Source organism: Fusarium mangiferae, assembly GCF_900044065.1.
Source record: "Fusarium mangiferae strain MRC7560 genome assembly, contig: FMAN_scaffold016, whole genome shotgun sequence".
Lineage (NCBI taxonomy): Eukaryota > Fungi > Ascomycota > Sordariomycetes > Hypocreales > Nectriaceae > Fusarium > Fusarium mangiferae.
In genome coordinates this window covers 91,825-108,096 of record NW_024573936.1, presented here as the reverse complement: position 1 = coordinate 108,096, position 16,272 = coordinate 91,825, and the positions used below count along the sequence as shown (strand labels likewise).

The following is a 16,272-nucleotide window of genomic DNA, read 5'->3' as shown; positions in this document are numbered from 1 at the left end:
GATCTAAATGTTTCCCTGTAATTCACTCAAGAGCTGCCTCTTGTTTGGTCTATCTAAGCAAAGCCGAGGTTCAGAGTATACTTCAGTGGCGTCTTGCCTGTGATGTAAACATGGCTCCCTTGTAAAGTGAGATTACCACCGTGCCAACTGTACTGCTCACCAGCATCAGCAGCGATTGGTCCCTTTCCATTTCCTGGCCCGAAGGTGATCTTGTCGTCGCCCATACTATACTCTCCCTTTCCTTCAATGAGATGGTATATGGTTGTGTTATCGCTATCAAGAATCTCTTTCACTCCCTTGAACTTTCCACCCTCTCTGAAGGTCAGTTCAAAAGTCAATTCCACATTGTCCTCTCCTGTAACCTCAAAATCGAGATCATATCCCTTCTTCGTTGGCTTGATCTCAACATCTGTCTTGAGACGACGAACACTGGTTGGGCGGTTCGTAAAGTCAAGCATAGCGTAAAAACGACCATCGACCGATTTGGACAGCGCATATGTCCCGTTGTCGTCACGTTCATCGGCTGGAATAGGTAGGTAGTATGGAACTTCAATCTCGCTCCCCAACTTGATGGTACCATCCTTGGAGAGCTCAACGCCATTCGACCGGAAGTGGCCCATGCTGAAAAAGCTAGCACTAAGTCGCACGGCTTCAAGAACAGCCTTTCCGTTCCAGGCTCGGAACATGGTCGGATTCGTCGAAAGGCCCGAGCCCATCCGGTTGTAGAACTCGGCCTTCTTTCCGTCCATGGTATACCAATCCGACCCACCAAATGCCGACACTGTGAGCTTTCCTCGTCTGGCTCGCACGAGACCTGCTGACTTGTAGTGCTTCTTGAAGTCGGAGAATGGTTGCTTTGGCTTGGGCAATTCTGCTGCCAGCTCAGGGCGTTCTATGAGGTTGCCTAGAAAGTCGCCCAATTGCGCTCCAACTCGCTTCTCGATGAGACGAGCCATTGCAGCGAATCGACCGTTTTTGTCTAGCAGAGCAAGCTCGCGGAATTGTGGGTAAAAGTTGCCCATGTTGTCCCCTGGGGGCTGAGACTGGTCCTGTCGGCGGCTCTGAATCGTTTCCATCTCACCATTTGGCTCTGCGTGCTCAATGGAAAGCTCAAGGTTTTTGCGAACGAAGCTGACCAATTTTGTGTAATTGAGCTCATGGGCTACCGTCAAAAGAGAAGGGTTCGACACGGCCGAGTAGTAGTTTGGGCTGCGTTCCGAGTAGATGCCATCAGCGTCGATGTCAATGCCCTCTGCAAGCCACTCATCGATCCTCTCAATCAAGCTCGGGTCCTCAATGATGTTGGAGATGCGTGCTAAGGCGCTGCAAATCTTCCATCTATGATTGGGGGTATGAATCCCGCCCTTTGCAAGACCAGGTGCAGCCTTTTTGAGAATACCACGCATGGCTTTGGCGAAAGGTTGCGACGCCTTGTGATTGTCGCGTTCGAGGATGCGTACCATGATACCAAAGTCTTCGATCAAGAAGCCTGTATCCGGAGGAGAGTGTCGGTTGCCGACAGTGTAAGTCCCGTCGTCATGCTGAACTTCTACCAGCACAGAGAGCATCTCCTCGATATGTGGCAACAGAGATTCATCGTGGTAGTAGGTCGAGTTCGGCCAGACAAATGGTGTGACGAGTCGACGAACCTCACGCGTCAGTGATCTCGGTGAGCCAGTCAATGAGGCATTTTTACCGTCAATAACTGTCTGTACCTGAGCATCAGCAGACTTGGTGAGAAGCTTTAGACTGGTCCAATCCTTGGCTGGGGTAGAAGCGGCAGTGGCGGTGATGGCAAGCAACGCCACGCCCGCTGCCCTAAGGGCACTCGACATACGCAAAAGATGCATTGGAACACGACAAGACTGGGAATCCGTGCACTGCCTACATGACGAGAGTCAGCGCATGTTACAAGCTTAAATAAGTAAACAAAATCTGCCAAGCCCGAGGTTCGGTGCCTGATATACCGATTACAGCAGCAATCGGCTTCATGAAGAGCTGCCGAAGTCCACTTCCCCGCGGGGAAGGCTTCAGTACAGGTTAGATCCTGTGGGGGTGTTGTTGGCTAGCACGATTAAGCTTAACCTTAGTAAATGACGATGGACATTGGGGGAACCGTTCGGACAAGTGTCCGAAGTAATGTATTTTGTCTACATAATAGAGTTATTTGTAACATCATGTCAGTGGCCAAATTTAACGGCATTGCCCCATTATGTCGCCTGCCTTTTTTGCAAAGCGCCTGTTGTAAAGGTTGTATTCATCAGCGTGGCGAACTTTGCTTGGAGTCTGGTAGCTTTCTGGACATTCACTACACTAGAGGATCGGTGAAAGGTTACAGGTTTGATATAAAATGATACAATAGGCCATGTCCGTGGAAAATACTGGTTTTGCGTCAGTTATTCGACCTTATATGAGTTGGCGGCCAATGGAACAGTCATGATGGAAATATCTTCATTTTATACTTACCCGGTAGCGTTGAGTTTGGTGAGTCTAATGGACTTTCGGAGCTGACTCGGCCGAGCCGAGCTCCGTCGGCTTTTAATCAAGAAGGACGGTTTTGTGCACATCATTAATAATTATTTAAATTTAATTCGAAGTCAATGAATCTTTTTTTAATATTTTGACGAAAAATCCCAGACTTTAAAAGACCATTCAATTGAGATGCTTCCCACTATGCGTTCGCTTGGCCGCACGGCTCGTGGGGTTCCCCTGCATGGAAAATCATCAACACCCGCCCTGTTAGTCTTGGACGACTATCTTCGCATCTCAGCGAAACACTTTGAGCACTTGCAGCCTTCAAAACTACAGATTGACGTATATGAAGCCTACCTTCCTCGGCGGACTGCAGATGAAAAAGCAAGTCTGGTAGAGAAGCTCTACCCATATGACATCATCTCCACCATGCGTGAGCGAACCTCATTTTCTGGCGAGCTCCTACGCCAATTGCCCAACTTGAAGCTACTGTTATGTACCGGTACTCAGTTTGAGACCTTTGACCTTGAAGTTGCCAAGGATCTGGGGATCACTGTTGCTTCGGCGCTAGGTCGCGGGCGGAGTGATGGAACGCAGCATAAGCAGGACATCCGTAAAGGCGGAAGTCACCCTGCCACTCATCATGCCTGGGCCATGATCCTTGCTCTGGCGAGAAATATTGCGGCAGATGATGCTTCCATCAAAGCTGGTGGATGGCAATCAGATATGGCTATTGGTCTATCCGGAAAGACTCTGGGAGTTGTTGGTCTGGGAAGGCTAGGAGCAGCAGTGGCGAGAATCGGGTCTTTGGCCTTTGGCATGAAGATCAAGTGCTGGAGCAGCAGCTTAGACCAGTCCAGGGCGGATGAAATGGCTGCTAAGCTTGGCTTGCCTATTGTGGACGAGGATGGCGATAAGACCTTTGAGGCAGTGAGCAAGGAAGAGCTCTTTGCAACTGCTGATGTAGTCACTCTGCATTACGTTTTGAGTGAGCGATCCCGCGGTCTTATTGGCGCCAAGGAACTCAAGGCGATGAAGAAGTCGGCGTTACTGGTTAATACATCCCGTGGGGCACTCATCGATGAGACGGCACTGCTCGAAGCAGCGAATGACGGTTTAATCCGCGGCGTGGCACTGGATGTCTTTGAGTCTGAGCCTCTGCCTGCAGATAGCCCATGGCGGTCTCAGAACTGGGGAAGGGGTAACAAGAGTCGTGTTCTGGTGACGCCGCATATGGGGTACGTGGAGGAGGGTATTATGAATAATTGGTATGCTGAACAGGCAGAGAATGTCGAGAGATGGTTAGACGGAAAGGATGTTCTTCATCAATTGGTTTGAGACAGCACTTATCATCTTTACAGCATGCACGTAACTTGTATAACTAAACGTGGCAAAGACAACTCGATGTAAGTGACACATTGCGTGCAGTATATTAAAGAGAATCTAAACAACTCTCAAATCATTTCTAAGATAAGTCATCAACGCCATCGTATGAAAGAAACCTGCTCTAATAATATCAATAAATACATTCTAAATCATCTTCATTCTGATCTGTAATGATCGCATCAACGCCGACAAGAACACTGAGTGAGGAATCAATATCACTCCTCTGCTTGCTTATTCGCCTCAGGCTCTTGTCCAACGATTGACTCGAGTTTCTCTCGGAACGAATCGTCGTAATAGCTCATAACGGAGGACGTCCGCGCCGTGTCCATCGACGTGCGAGGCGACGGGGCGTAAGCGCTGCCATCCGCCGAGAAGATGGACTCGCGCACCGACGCGGAATACTGGCTGCTTGTGTTGCGCGCTGGGAGTTGGAGGCGCTTGGAGGAGGCGGAAGTGACGGAGAGGTTCTTCTTCTCGAACATGGCGAGCTTGTCGGAAACGGAGCCAGCTCGTTTCTGAAGCGCGGTCAGGTCGTTGTTTGGTTTGGTGGTGTCTTTCTCTTCTAGCTTGCGCATCCAGGCGAGGCGGTCGCTAAGTGCGCCTGGTCGCTTTGAGTTGACTCTTGCGAGGGGAGTTTCTGAGGGTGACTCGGCGGCCTTGGGGGGAGGTCCGAGGCTGGTGGGTCTCTTTAATGCCAATTGAGGGTTTCGTGGGATTTGAATTGGCTTGGGTGGTGTAGCAGTAGACGATGAGTCAATTGGGCTGGTGCTGAGTGGCCTTGGTGGTGGGGGCATGGCTAATCGTGCCTCGCGCTCAGCAGTCCATCTTGGCGATTCCTTTACAGATGGAGTGGTGATGAGACTTTCATTCGGCACCAGGCGAATAGTGGCGGTGCGTAGTGCATTTGAATCGTGATCTTCGTTAGGAGCCTGGAACATGGTCTCCAGGTCTAGAGGCAATGACTTGCGATGGTTCTTGAGGTTCTTGACCGGCTGGTGAATTAAATGCCTGGCCTCGACCGGTCGCCCACGGTCCAAAATACTAGCCGTCGTCGACGCATCTGGACTGTTGAGGGCTTCCAGCGCCGATGCCCGAGCGTGGCGCTGGTCTGCATCGCTGCTGTCGATAAAAGTCAATGGCCGAGAGCCTTCATTGCGATTAACTGGCTTCCGCGAAAAGTGATGACTAAGTCTCGGAGACGACGCGTCGACAGGCTGCTGCTGCTGCTGCTGCTGCTGCTTGTCTGCGTCCTTGGGCTGGAGGAGCCAATTACTCGGGAGGCGCAGGCTCTCGAGGCCGTTTAACTGGACGTCAAGTCGAAAGTCGGACGCGTTGGAGTGCGCAGCGTGATCGGACCTGACGTCGGGCTTGGATTTGGCTTTATTGAGGCGTCGCAGCGGGATCAGGCTGGAGAGCTTATGGGCCAACGGTCGCCACAGGGGTTTATCGTTGCTGTTGCTGGTGCTGGTCTTGTTGCCTGCCATTGTCTTGTCTAACGACTCTCTTTTCTTTTCCAAGATCAAAAGGGTTGCATCAAAGGTACCGATTGCATCACACTATTTTTCTGGCTGCTTGTAAAAAGCAGTCATAAGTTTTGGCTGCTCTGTGTTTGTTTACAGGTCCATGTTTGGTTTTGGGGCAAAAGGGGCGAGGAATGCGTTGCATTGCTCGCTTGACGTTACCCCCTTCATTGTTTCAAATGATCCGGTGCCTAGTTCGGGCTTAGCCGATATTACTGCATGATTTCACTATGGGCTTGACTTGTTTGGGATAGTCTTCTCCAGTAAAAGAGGTGGGGTAGACATGCCCGAGGTTGCATTCTAACCTAGAGTCAACAATTGTCAATTGAGGACAGGTCAAGAGATGCTCAAAGTAAACTATAGACTATGAGACTTATAGAGAGGTAATACTGAATACAGACCAACCAATTGATTTGTGTACATGAGTTGAAAGGTTGAGGTGAGAAAGTGTTGTTGTCGTCCGTGCTTCGTGAATATCTCGCCAGAACGTAAGTGTCATCAAGCTTAACGCAATGCAATTCACGATTGAAATTCCTCACGGGTACGTCCCCAGGCAACACCGGCAGGGTAAATTGCACCTGTCAAGCGCGATCACAACATTGAAATGTAATTTAATCTCGTGATCTCTCATGTGATCCATTAATATCCGGGGACCCTCAGGACAGGTTTTTACAACTCGTCCCATTCTCGGAATGCACACTGACGACATTGAATCAGCTTGGCAACGTCGTTGAACTTAATTTCATGAGTTCCTACTAACAACAAACATGCAGCATTTCGTGCAAATGACGTTTTACGAGGTGCTCTCCAGACTCTTTACGTCTCACAACAACTCAGTAAGCATCACCTGAGTGTGATGCAAATGTTGTTTCAGATGCTAGACTCAGACAAAATAATAAATCAAGCCAAAATATATAAATAATAGACTCTTTCTTTAATAAGACTATCTGTAAATTAGGTTTTCTTAGCCTGAAAACTTTATATAATTAACTCCTATTTAATAAGAGGCAGTATTAGACTGCTTTAATACTTAGGACCTGTATATATAGTATGCCTACCAATGTGAGATTTTAGGATAGCAGAGGATATTCTGGCAGAATACTATAGGAGGAACATGAATTTTGACCTCAAAACTGCAGCGAATCGCCAGTCTCAAAAATGATCCTGCCAGGCTAGATGGCGGTGTCGAGCTCAATAACCTATCCTGGAGGTACCTTTCAGAACCGTCATGTGTACCAAATCTCTGTGGAATCTCTACTTGATCACATCTCCTTTGCAAGGTCACCATCTTCTCCAGTCTCGCGCTTCGATGCCCGGAGCCTTCCAGTTTCGTATCAGGCTTATGATTTATACAAGGGATGCCATAGCTGAGAATCGCTTTTCCGTCTTAGTCAAGCTTCCTTATGATTATATATATATCCATGTTATTTAAATCGAAGCATGAAATAAATGTTGGCTTTGGAGAATCCACACACTTCCCTGTAGTGATTAAGGGTGAATGTAGAGTGAGCGCTATCGTCCTGCCAGGAGTCTAAACGCTATAAAGATATCCTTGTCGTTCTCGGCAGTTTTCTCCTCTAGCCTTCTGTTTAAGACATTTAGGTAGAAGGTTTGGTACTTAGTATGGCTTGGTAGGTAATTGTCCTTTGCCCGGAATGATGCAGGAGGAGCATTATATCTGAGAAGTAATAGTCTGACCTTTGGCGCATTCTTCCACCAATTTTCGCTACCGATAAGATGGTAGTCTAGGAATCTCTGCGATTCATCATTTGCACTCGCGAGTTGGATGGATCCTTAGCCTAAAAGGGTAAGTTATAATTGTATTTGCATCCAGAATGAACAACCTACTATTTTCCCTCGAAATTCGAGTATTTCTAGCACTCTGAGCGAGCCCTCGGTATGCAAGTCAGCAAAATAATGAGTCCCAATATAGAGGGGAATATCGATATTCTGAAGGTTGGGCTTTTTGTCCTCTTAATACTTGTTCGCCAGAGTATACTTTTCAATCACGGTGCCGCCGCTTCTCTACAAGTCTTGCTATTGAACTTTTTCATTAAAAGATCTCGGAACTTGTAATTTGGCATACTTTGAAGGTGAAGATAGCCATAACAGTCAGAATACCACTTCGACAGATGCTTTGGCAATGAAATTCCCTGATCCCTTCCCACGGAGCGATGGCTTCGAGTGCGGAGGGCATTCCGCAGCGACAAGCCTAAACGTAAGATGCTTAGAGGAGATGCTGCATAATAGATAACTAGCTATGGATAGAAATGTGATCATTGTGTGATAGCAAGCCAAGAGCTACCCGCAAGCGCAATTGATTCGTTACACCAGTCGAGTTAAGTTTGAAGATTCCAATACTAATTACGCATTCAGGGTTCTGAAGAACATACCTTCTTTAGACCTTATAGAGCTACATCGAGTGGCTATATTTAGCTCATTTTACAAATTCGAGGATGCTCTGGAAACGGCAGATGATGCGATCACAGAGACGTCATGGACAGATGTTCTGCGAGCGTATCAGATATTAAAATGGATTCTAATGCCTGTGATCTCATAGGCTCGACGTATCTGCATTAAGCTTGCTTATGTGGCATGAAGAGTTTGTGTTAGCCATCATTGGACAAAGCGCAGAGCTTTATGAGCCTACTCTGGCCAAGACTTGTGTTCTAAATGAGCCGAGCCCCACTCTTACACGAGATGCACAGCGCAAATAATCTTTACACCAATCCCCAACGTTTCCATTCCAAACTATGCATCGGGCATCGGCAGAGCTGCCGGCAGAGTGGGCTCGTCGGCTTATCAATCAGAAATCCATCACTTACACCGTCAGCCAGAACAGAGCACAACCCGTTCAACGCTTGAAGCTACCATTAAATCACTCCGGCTCCGGTCTCCCCGCACTCGAACCCCCGAGCTTTCGTTCTATACGGCGATTGGCTCGCCCGTATTAGGTTTTGTACTTGTAGTAGGATACTGTTCTCCAGCCATGATGCCGAACCTATCAAATACTTTTAAGCCGGATCAAGCTTGTGATAGGAAAAGTAAGAGGTCAGTGCGTATGGGGTGTGTGCCTCCCCATCTAGGTGTAGAGTCGGTAGTAAAAATAAGATAAAAGAATCAAGTTAATCCTGAAACACAAATGCTACCCAGGCGTTGTTGGCAATCTTGATGACAATATGAGTGATTACTCGAATGAAAAGCCCAAGGGTATTCCTCCACAACAGGATAAGTACCTGCCGGACTATACCAATCTAGCTGTTTTCAGGCGAAATACCCTCAATACCCGATCATACTATATTCCTGACACCTCGATTTCACTGAATGGCACGTGGGAATTCTCAATTGCTGCTACACCTCTTGAAGCCCCAGAACCAACCCTGGCAAGAGATCTTGTTTCCGAACAGATTCAGGTACCTGGCCATTGGCAATTACAGGGTTTTGGAAAACCCTGCTATACAAATGTCCAATTCCCTATTCCGGTTTGCCCACCCTATGTCCCCGTCGAGAACCCCACGGGGTCTTACCGCCGCACATTTCGCATTCCTCCTGCTTGGGACTCAAATGACCAGTTAAGAATACGATTTGACGGGGTTGATAGTGCGTACCACGTCTGGATCAATGGCGTACTTGTTGGCTATGCTCAGGGCTCTCGAAACCCATCTGAGTTTGATATATCTGCCTTTGTCAATCGGAATGATACAAACGAACTGTTTGTGCGAGTTTACCAATGGTCTGATGCAACCTATATTGAGGATCAGGATCAATGGTGGCTTTCAGGTAATATACAGAATCAGAGCGTTGTTAACTACAATAGAAACTAATAAACCATAGGAATTTTCCGAGATGTGTATCTCATCTCTTTCCCATCTTGTCGAATTGAAGATTTCTTTATCAAGACGAAACTTGATAGTAACTATGAGGACGCCATTCTCATTGTCTCCGTTAGTGTTGTTACCGAACAGTCCGCAACTCTTGAGGTTGGGCTTTCCGAGCTGGACAAAAATGGAGGCGCCTTGGTCAATTCCAGCAAGGTCGTCATCGATGAAAACACCGTGCAGCTTGATGTAAGCCTTGAGATCGACAATCCAAAGAAATGGACCGCGGAAACCCCATACCTTTACTCAACCGAGATAATCCTGAGATCTAACGATTCCAATTCTGTGCTGCACAAGGTCCAGCATCGTATTGGATTTAGGGAGGTCGAGATTAAAGAGGGACTTCTTACTGTTAACGGCAGGCCAATTCGATTTAAGGGAGTCAATCGCCACGAACATCATCCTGTTTTAGGACGGTCTGTTCCTCTCGAGTTTGCGAGGAAGGATCTGATGTTGATGAAAGCACATAATATCAATGCAATCCGTTGTGCTCATCAGCCGCATGACCCAAAGGTCCTAGATCTCTGTGATGAGCTAGGCCTGTGGGTTATGGCTGAAGCTGACCTGGAATGTCATGGGTTTTATGATGCTATTGCGCGTCCGCTTAATATTCCTGAAGAAATGGATTATGGAGAAAGGAAAAGGCTAGTATTTGGTAAGGCGGCGCAATATACTTCCAATAACCTGTCTTGGAAGAATGCCTATATTGACCGCATTCATACTGTCATCAATCGCGACAAGAACCATACTAGCATTATTATCTGGAGTCTTGGCAACGAAGCCTTCTACGGAGATAATATCCGGGCAATGTTCAAGTATGCCACAGAGTTCGATCCGAGCAGATTGGTACACTATGAAGGAGATGAGCAAGCCGAGACGACACATATGTATAGCTATATGTACCCAAGTGTTGAGCGTCTGATCAAGTATGCAAAAGAAGAAGGCGTAAAAGATGATGGCAACTTTGATAAGCCTATTGTCCTATGTGAATATGGCCATGCGCTTGGCAATGGCCCTGGCTGGTTGGAGGATTATGAGCAAGCTTTCCGCGACTTTCCTCGCCTCCAAGGCGGCTTTATCTGGGAGTGGGCTAACCATGGCTTATGGAAGTCGTCTGGCTCTCATGGCCGGGGATACTATGCCTATGGCGGGGATTTTGGCGATGAGCCAAATGACGGGCCATATCTGATGGATGGCTTGTTAAATAGCGCGCATCAGCCTACTCCGGGACTGATGGAGTATAAGAAGGTTATTCAGCCTGTTGGCTTCTCTTTTGAAAACGGCAAGCTAAGGATCGAGAACCGCCATGATTTTGTCGCCTTGAACTATCTATCAGCAAGTTTCAAGGTGGAACATCTGGGTGATGAGTGAGTATGAAAAGGTCTCTATATCTCTGGCTGGCGCTAATCGATGTAGGACGACGCTACTAGATACAGGCTTCTTCGAATTGCCAGATATCCCAGCCGGCAATACTCACATCATACCTATTCCCCTCAGCCACCGGCAATATAGGCGAGGAGAAACTTACTTGACAGTATCATTGGTACTTAGGCAGTCAACTCCTTGGGCTGATGCCGGTCACGAAGTCGCTTGGGGTCAACATCGACTTCAAGATCATCACCATGAAGCTGAAGTAACCCTCAATGATGTCAGTATGCCGTACCCCGAACTGCGCGTGTCCTCGGACCCTTCTACTATCTCAGTTTCTGGAAATGACTTTCTGTTCGTCTTTGATCGAGCCCGTGGTGCATTGAAGCGCTGGATCCACGGTAATGACAAGTTATTGGACGCCGATATTCAGACCAGCATAGCCACTGCCCTATCATTCTGGAGACCCAGTACCCTTAATGATACCCGTGCGTCGCTATCATACTGGGAGAGATTTGGTGTCAATAAGCTTGCGTCGCAGCTTCGTTCACTTTCGGTTGATAGCTTCGATCGCCACAAGATTATCCTCAAAGCGCACCTCTTCATCACTCCACCGGTCCTGGACTGGGGTTTTGATACAGATATGGAGTATACTGTGCATACAACTGGAGCTCTCAGTATTAAGGTCACTCGCATGTGTCCTACTGGGTCTTTTCCAGAATTCCTTCCACGTATTGGCTTGAACCTTTATGGGACAAAGCTGCTGGACCATGTAAGCTGGTTTGGCCTGGGACCAGGCGAGAGCTACCCCGATAAGAAAAGCTCCCAGCGAGTCGGTATCTGGAATTGCGAGTCTATCTCAGAGCTTCAGACTGCCTATGATATCCCACAAGAAAATGGTAACAGAGAAGAAGCCAGATGGGTGACGTTCAGAGATTCTAAAATGTCCCATGTCGGACTGCGCGTCACCCGACTATCTGGGACACAAGAAAATGAACACTTCAGCTTTACTGCATCGCACTACAGAGATACAACGATTCAGAACGCTAAGCACCCGTCTGACCTAGTCGAGGAAGATTGCGTATTCATCAGACTAGACGCTAGAGCCTCCGCTGTAGGAACTTGCGTTGGTAGACCTGCTATTCGAGAGGATTTGCTAGTTAAGACACAGGATACGGCTTTCGGTTTCTTGTTGGAACCACTCTAAAGAGCTGCAGTGCCGTTCAAGCCTGATAAAAGTTACCTTCGGCGCTTTGGGGGGTTTGAAATCACCGCAGCTTTCCAAATTTAGAGCAAGAGCAAGCGTAGGATCTGGTGGGCCTCACGAGTTTGGTAGATTTGGTACATGCCCTACTGACAAACGGCCCTCGATGGACCGAAACTGAAACGGTGCGCAGATAACGTAGCAAAATCAGTGCTTCGATACTGCGGTAGTGTTATTATAGGTATTCAACATACTCTATCGTAAACATATCTCTTTAAACTGAGACTTCCACTATATTATTAAAAATCCATGCTGGATGTTATAAGACGTTAGGTAGACAGATCAGTATGTAATGAATTGTCTCGCAGCGTTTCCTGTGATCTGTATTGTTTTTATTTTTACAATTTAGCGACTATTGTGAGTTCCTTGAGAAGCTCAACGTAGGTGAAGAAACCCGTGTTCTATTCGGTTTATTAGAAAGTTGGTTTATATTCATGATATTCTTCGTAAGAACCATAGGAACGGTCCTGGACGCAAGGTCAGGCACATGGAATACGCCTTCGTCTCATCTTAGTACAAGTAGACGAGGAGGTAATGGTTCATGAGGAATGACTCCTATCAGATGAAGTGGAATAACAAAGCTTTAATACGCAACAGAGAATATGCCGCAGGTTATTTCGGATGTTCATGTGAAGTTCTGGAGATGTACCAGCTCTTCCAGTGGACCAGTACACAGCAGCACTCATGCCTCGATTGAAAGAAAGCAGCACTTTTCCCTGTCGTCCTCGTGCAGCATCACACGAAAGCGCTCGTTGTATGTCTGACAAGGGGAACACGCAGTCCTCATCTAGTTTAACCTTTGCCTAGCAATGCTTATCAGCTTATCGCCAATCATGCTCACACCATCAGGCCATTTGTCCCTTGTCAGACCAAACAGCAAAACTCTAAAGACACTTACATCGTCGCAATTATCACCGCTGAATTAGTCAACATATTGCCTCTTGTAAATTTCAGCTATTAAGCATGTTCAAGACTATCGCGCACAAGTTTGGTGGGGCAGAGGTAGTCGTTCATGAGGCCTACAAGCCGGAAGTTCCGGACCAGGATAATTCCGGGTGCAGATGCTGATGGCCAGCATAAATCCCTCGGACTTGGTTACCATTTCTGGCGCTTACGGATCGAGGATTTCTCTTCCCTTTGTGCCTGGATATGAAGGAGTTGTAGTAGTCGAATCTGTCAGCGATGGAGTCTCTGAGTCGAAGGTGGGACAAAGAGTATTACCATTGGGGAGCTCGGGGACCTGGCAGGACGTCAAGGTCACTGAAAAGTTAGTCACTGGAAAGGAATCGTGTTCTAGCGTTCCATCTGACCTGACCGACGAACAGGCGGCAATGGCATATATCAATCCGCTGACAGCTCAGAAGATAGTCGAAAAATACGCACCCAAGAAACAGGACACAATCGTGGCTGTCAATGCCGCAACGTCTGCAATCGGCCAAATTCTCATTCGTATGCTCAACAAAAAAGGCCTGGAGCCCGTCGTCTTGGTCAGACGTTCCGACGCAGGAGAACAGCTGATGAGAGAGCTAGACGTGGCAGCTGTGATCTGCAGTTCGGAAGAAGCCAGTCTCCCACAAAAGCTGTATGAATTGACCCGTAGCCGTGGTCTCGCGGTTGCATTCAACGCGGTTGGCGGATCTGAAGGTGACGATTTGGTTCGCACGCTGAGCCCAAAAGGAGTTCTTGTCCACAATCGTCTCCTTTCTGGCAGAGCTCTATCATATGAACTGCTCAAGGAGTGCCCCTGGGCGAGGATTGAACTTTTTAGACTCAGGGATTGGGCTCGCGTAAAGGGACACGACGAGGTACAAAGTGCTTTGGATGAGATCTTCGAAATGATTCGCGATGGCACTGTGGCTACAAAAGTAGCAGGAGTATGTATAGCTTATCAGAGTCCTGACAGGGATTGAGTCCGAAAATGATAAAGCTACCTTACCTTATAGAATCTGAGGATATTAGGATCAGGCTGTTTTGTGGACTATAGATAGCGGAATTCTGTCTTACTGTTGCTATAACGCCTAACCTTCTTAAAAACCAACCTTATAACTGATTAGGTGTTACAATCTTATCCACTCCTTAAGTAATGATAAGATGGTAGAAAGATTAGTTGAGTACAAGAAGTAGATCTGTTAAATAAAGTTTAGGAAACCTGGAGGGTTCATCCGTATTAACAAGGTGCTCAGACCCCGCCGCAGTGAGCACTTTCCTGAATAAGTAACAAGAGTGTCATTCGGAAACGGTACTTTGTGTGCTATCAACTGCCGAAACCAATGACTGCATTATCCTCTTATGATCGGCCGGACCGGGCCATTACCTTAACAGGTAACCATAAAAAGCGCACCAATTAGATCCCGTAACTGTAAATACAAAAGGCCCCTTCATTGGTCTTATCTATCTACAGGGAAGATAGTGCTCAGGTCACTGGTGTCGGACTGGTCTCCTGCCAATAGTAGAAAAGTCCAACGGATTAAGGCTACAAACCCGGCTATGATCGACGTATACCATCCGATTAAATGAAATACGGCCTTGTAGCCAATAAGATCTCCATGGACCCAAATATCCTGAAAGACTCGGCTGTCTCAAAAGAGGCAGGAGGCATACCAATTATGTTGTGTAGCCTTGCAATCACACAATTGTATACGCTACTAGATGCCCTCGAAGGGAAGACTACCAAGGGTTACAATCGCGCGAGTCTATGCATACACGAGAAATCATCAAGAACTTTTGAATTTCCGGCCTGAAAGAGACGCAGAGTTCGTATGCCAAACAGATGGAAGCTTTACTTGTCATGAGAATACGACCAAGATAATGATCGACAAACAAGTCTCCGAACGGGATGTTTAGCAACAAGAAGTATATAAAGGTGTAGTCCATTCCCTCTTGCTAGTAAAAGAGAGTCTGTAGATCACCGCAACCGCTAGTATTTATCATCTCGTCTCCCTCAAGTCTTCAATACATCTTTTCAGAATGCGTCTTATCGCTGCTTTGACTGCCCTCCTCATGGCTGAGGCCGCGACTGCTAGCCCTGTCAAGCGTGCTCCCCTTATCACCCGTCAGGAAGGAGAGGCGCTCGAGGGAAAGTACATTGTCATGATGAAGAATGTGGCCTCAATCAATGCCGCCAAGGTCCTCAAGACAGCTGTTGACTCTGTGGCTGCCGACCCTGATATTGTCTACAAGAAGGTCGGCGGTTTCGCCGCTTCTTTGACCAACAAGGAGATTGAGGAGCTCCGAAAGAACCCCAACGTGAGTTGATTCTACTTTTGCTGCATACAATATTCTGACATCGTTGTAGGTTGCGTATATTGAGCAGGACTCCCGGGCCAAGATCTTTGCTACTCAGAACAACGCTACCTGGGGTCTGGCCCGTCTGTCCAACAAGTCGCCCGGCTCTAGGACCTACACCTATGACGACTCTGCTGGTCAAGGTGTCTGCGCCTATGTTGTTGACACTGGCATTGAAGTTTCGCACCCTGTAAGTTTGAAGCTCTACCGATATGCTTTATCTTATAACTCACGCCTTTCAGGAATTCCAGGGCCGTGCCAAGTTTGTCGCCACCTACGTCGACGGCATCAACACCGACGACCATGGCCACGGAACTCACTGCGCCGGTACTATCGGCTCCAAGACCTACGGAGTTGCCAAGAAGGCTAGCCTGTACGGTATTAAGATCTTCGACAAGTATGGCTTTGGCACAGAGTACGTCTTCTCAGTTTTCAGTCTTTGAGACCCAAATCTAACGTCGGATCACAGCTCTCTCATGATTGCCGGCATGGACCGAGTCCTTCAGGACGCCCCGAGCCGAGACTGCCCCAACGGTGTGGTTATCAACATGTCTTTCGGCAACACCAAGTCTACGGCCGTCAACTCGGCTGCCAAGGCCCTCGTCGACGCTGGCTACTTTGCCGTTGTCGCCGCAGGAAATGGTGACCTGTTCGGCAACCCCGAGGATGCCGCTGGCTTTTCTCCTGCCTCTGAGCCTTCAGTCTGCTCCATTGGTGCCAGCGATATCAGCGATAAGGTTGCTGAATTCTCCAACTACGGTTCTCTGATCGATCTCTACGCCCCTGGCGTTGACGTCTTAAGCACCTGGATTGGTGGAGGCAAAAATACCATCTCTGGCACTTCCATGGCTACTCCCCATGTTGTCGGCCTTGGTGCCTACTTCCTCAGCCTCGGAAAGGCCGCTACTGGTCTTTGCGAGTATCTCCAGGGAATTGCTCTTAAGGACGTGATTGATAATGTCCCCAGTGGTACCAAGAACCTCCTTGTCCAGAATGACAAGTCCGTTTAAGTTATGCTCTGCATGGTTTTGATAGATGAATTCTACGATAAGAGATGATAGACGGGCATGGGAATGCTGGATAAGCTTTGGAAGATGAA

At 47.7% G+C, this 16,272-nt stretch overlaps 6 protein-coding genes across 6 annotated transcripts; 4 read left to right on the top strand and 2 right to left on the bottom strand.

The window, feature by feature from the left end:
• Positions 1–53: 53 nt before the first annotated feature.
• Positions 54–1,835, bottom strand: FMAN_10854 (uncharacterized protein; the record flags this gene model as incomplete). The annotated part of the gene is made up of 1 exon (XM_041823635.1): positions 54–1,835. One exon carries the CDS (start codon positions 1,833–1,835, stop codon positions 54–56), a length of 1,782 nt encoding a protein of 593 aa, XP_041689195.1.
• An 838-nt stretch (positions 1,836–2,673) lies between these two features.
• On the top strand, positions 2,674–3,810 carry FMAN_10855 (uncharacterized protein; the record flags this gene model as incomplete). The annotated part of the gene is made up of 1 exon (XM_041823633.1): positions 2,674–3,810. The coding sequence occupies one exon, from the start codon at positions 2,674–2,676 to the stop codon at positions 3,808–3,810; it is 1,137 nt and encodes a 378-aa protein (XP_041689194.1).
• Positions 3,811–4,073: 263 nt separating this feature from the next.
• Positions 4,074–5,342, bottom strand: FMAN_10856 (uncharacterized protein; the record flags this gene model as incomplete). Its single annotated transcript, XM_041823632.1, has 1 exon — positions 4,074–5,342. The coding sequence occupies one exon, from the start codon at positions 5,340–5,342 to the stop codon at positions 4,074–4,076; it is 1,269 nt and encodes a 422-aa protein (XP_041689193.1).
• Positions 5,343–8,557: 3,215 nt separating this feature from the next.
• FMAN_10857 (uncharacterized protein) lies at positions 8,558–11,831 on the top strand (the record flags this gene model as incomplete). The annotated part of the gene is made up of 3 exons (XM_041823631.1): positions 8,558–9,158; positions 9,213–10,623; positions 10,673–11,831. 3 exons carry the CDS (start codon positions 8,558–8,560, stop codon positions 11,829–11,831), a joined length of 3,171 nt encoding a protein of 1,056 aa, XP_041689192.1.
• Positions 11,832–12,955: 1,124 nt separating this feature from the next.
• Positions 12,956–13,798, top strand: FMAN_10858 (related to NADPH:quinone reductase and related Zn-dependent oxidoreductases; the record flags this gene model as incomplete). Its single annotated transcript, XM_041823630.1, has 1 exon — positions 12,956–13,798. The coding sequence occupies one exon, from the start codon at positions 12,956–12,958 to the stop codon at positions 13,796–13,798; it is 843 nt and encodes a 280-aa protein (XP_041689191.1).
• Positions 13,799–14,855: 1,057 nt separating this feature from the next.
• On the top strand, positions 14,856–16,183 carry FMAN_10859 (putative endopeptidase K; the record flags this gene model as incomplete). Its single annotated transcript, XM_041823629.1, has 4 exons — positions 14,856–15,134; positions 15,184–15,363; positions 15,416–15,588; positions 15,643–16,183. 4 exons carry the CDS (start codon positions 14,856–14,858, stop codon positions 16,181–16,183), a joined length of 1,173 nt encoding a protein of 390 aa, XP_041689190.1.
• Between the last annotated feature and the right edge of the window lie 89 nt (positions 16,184–16,272).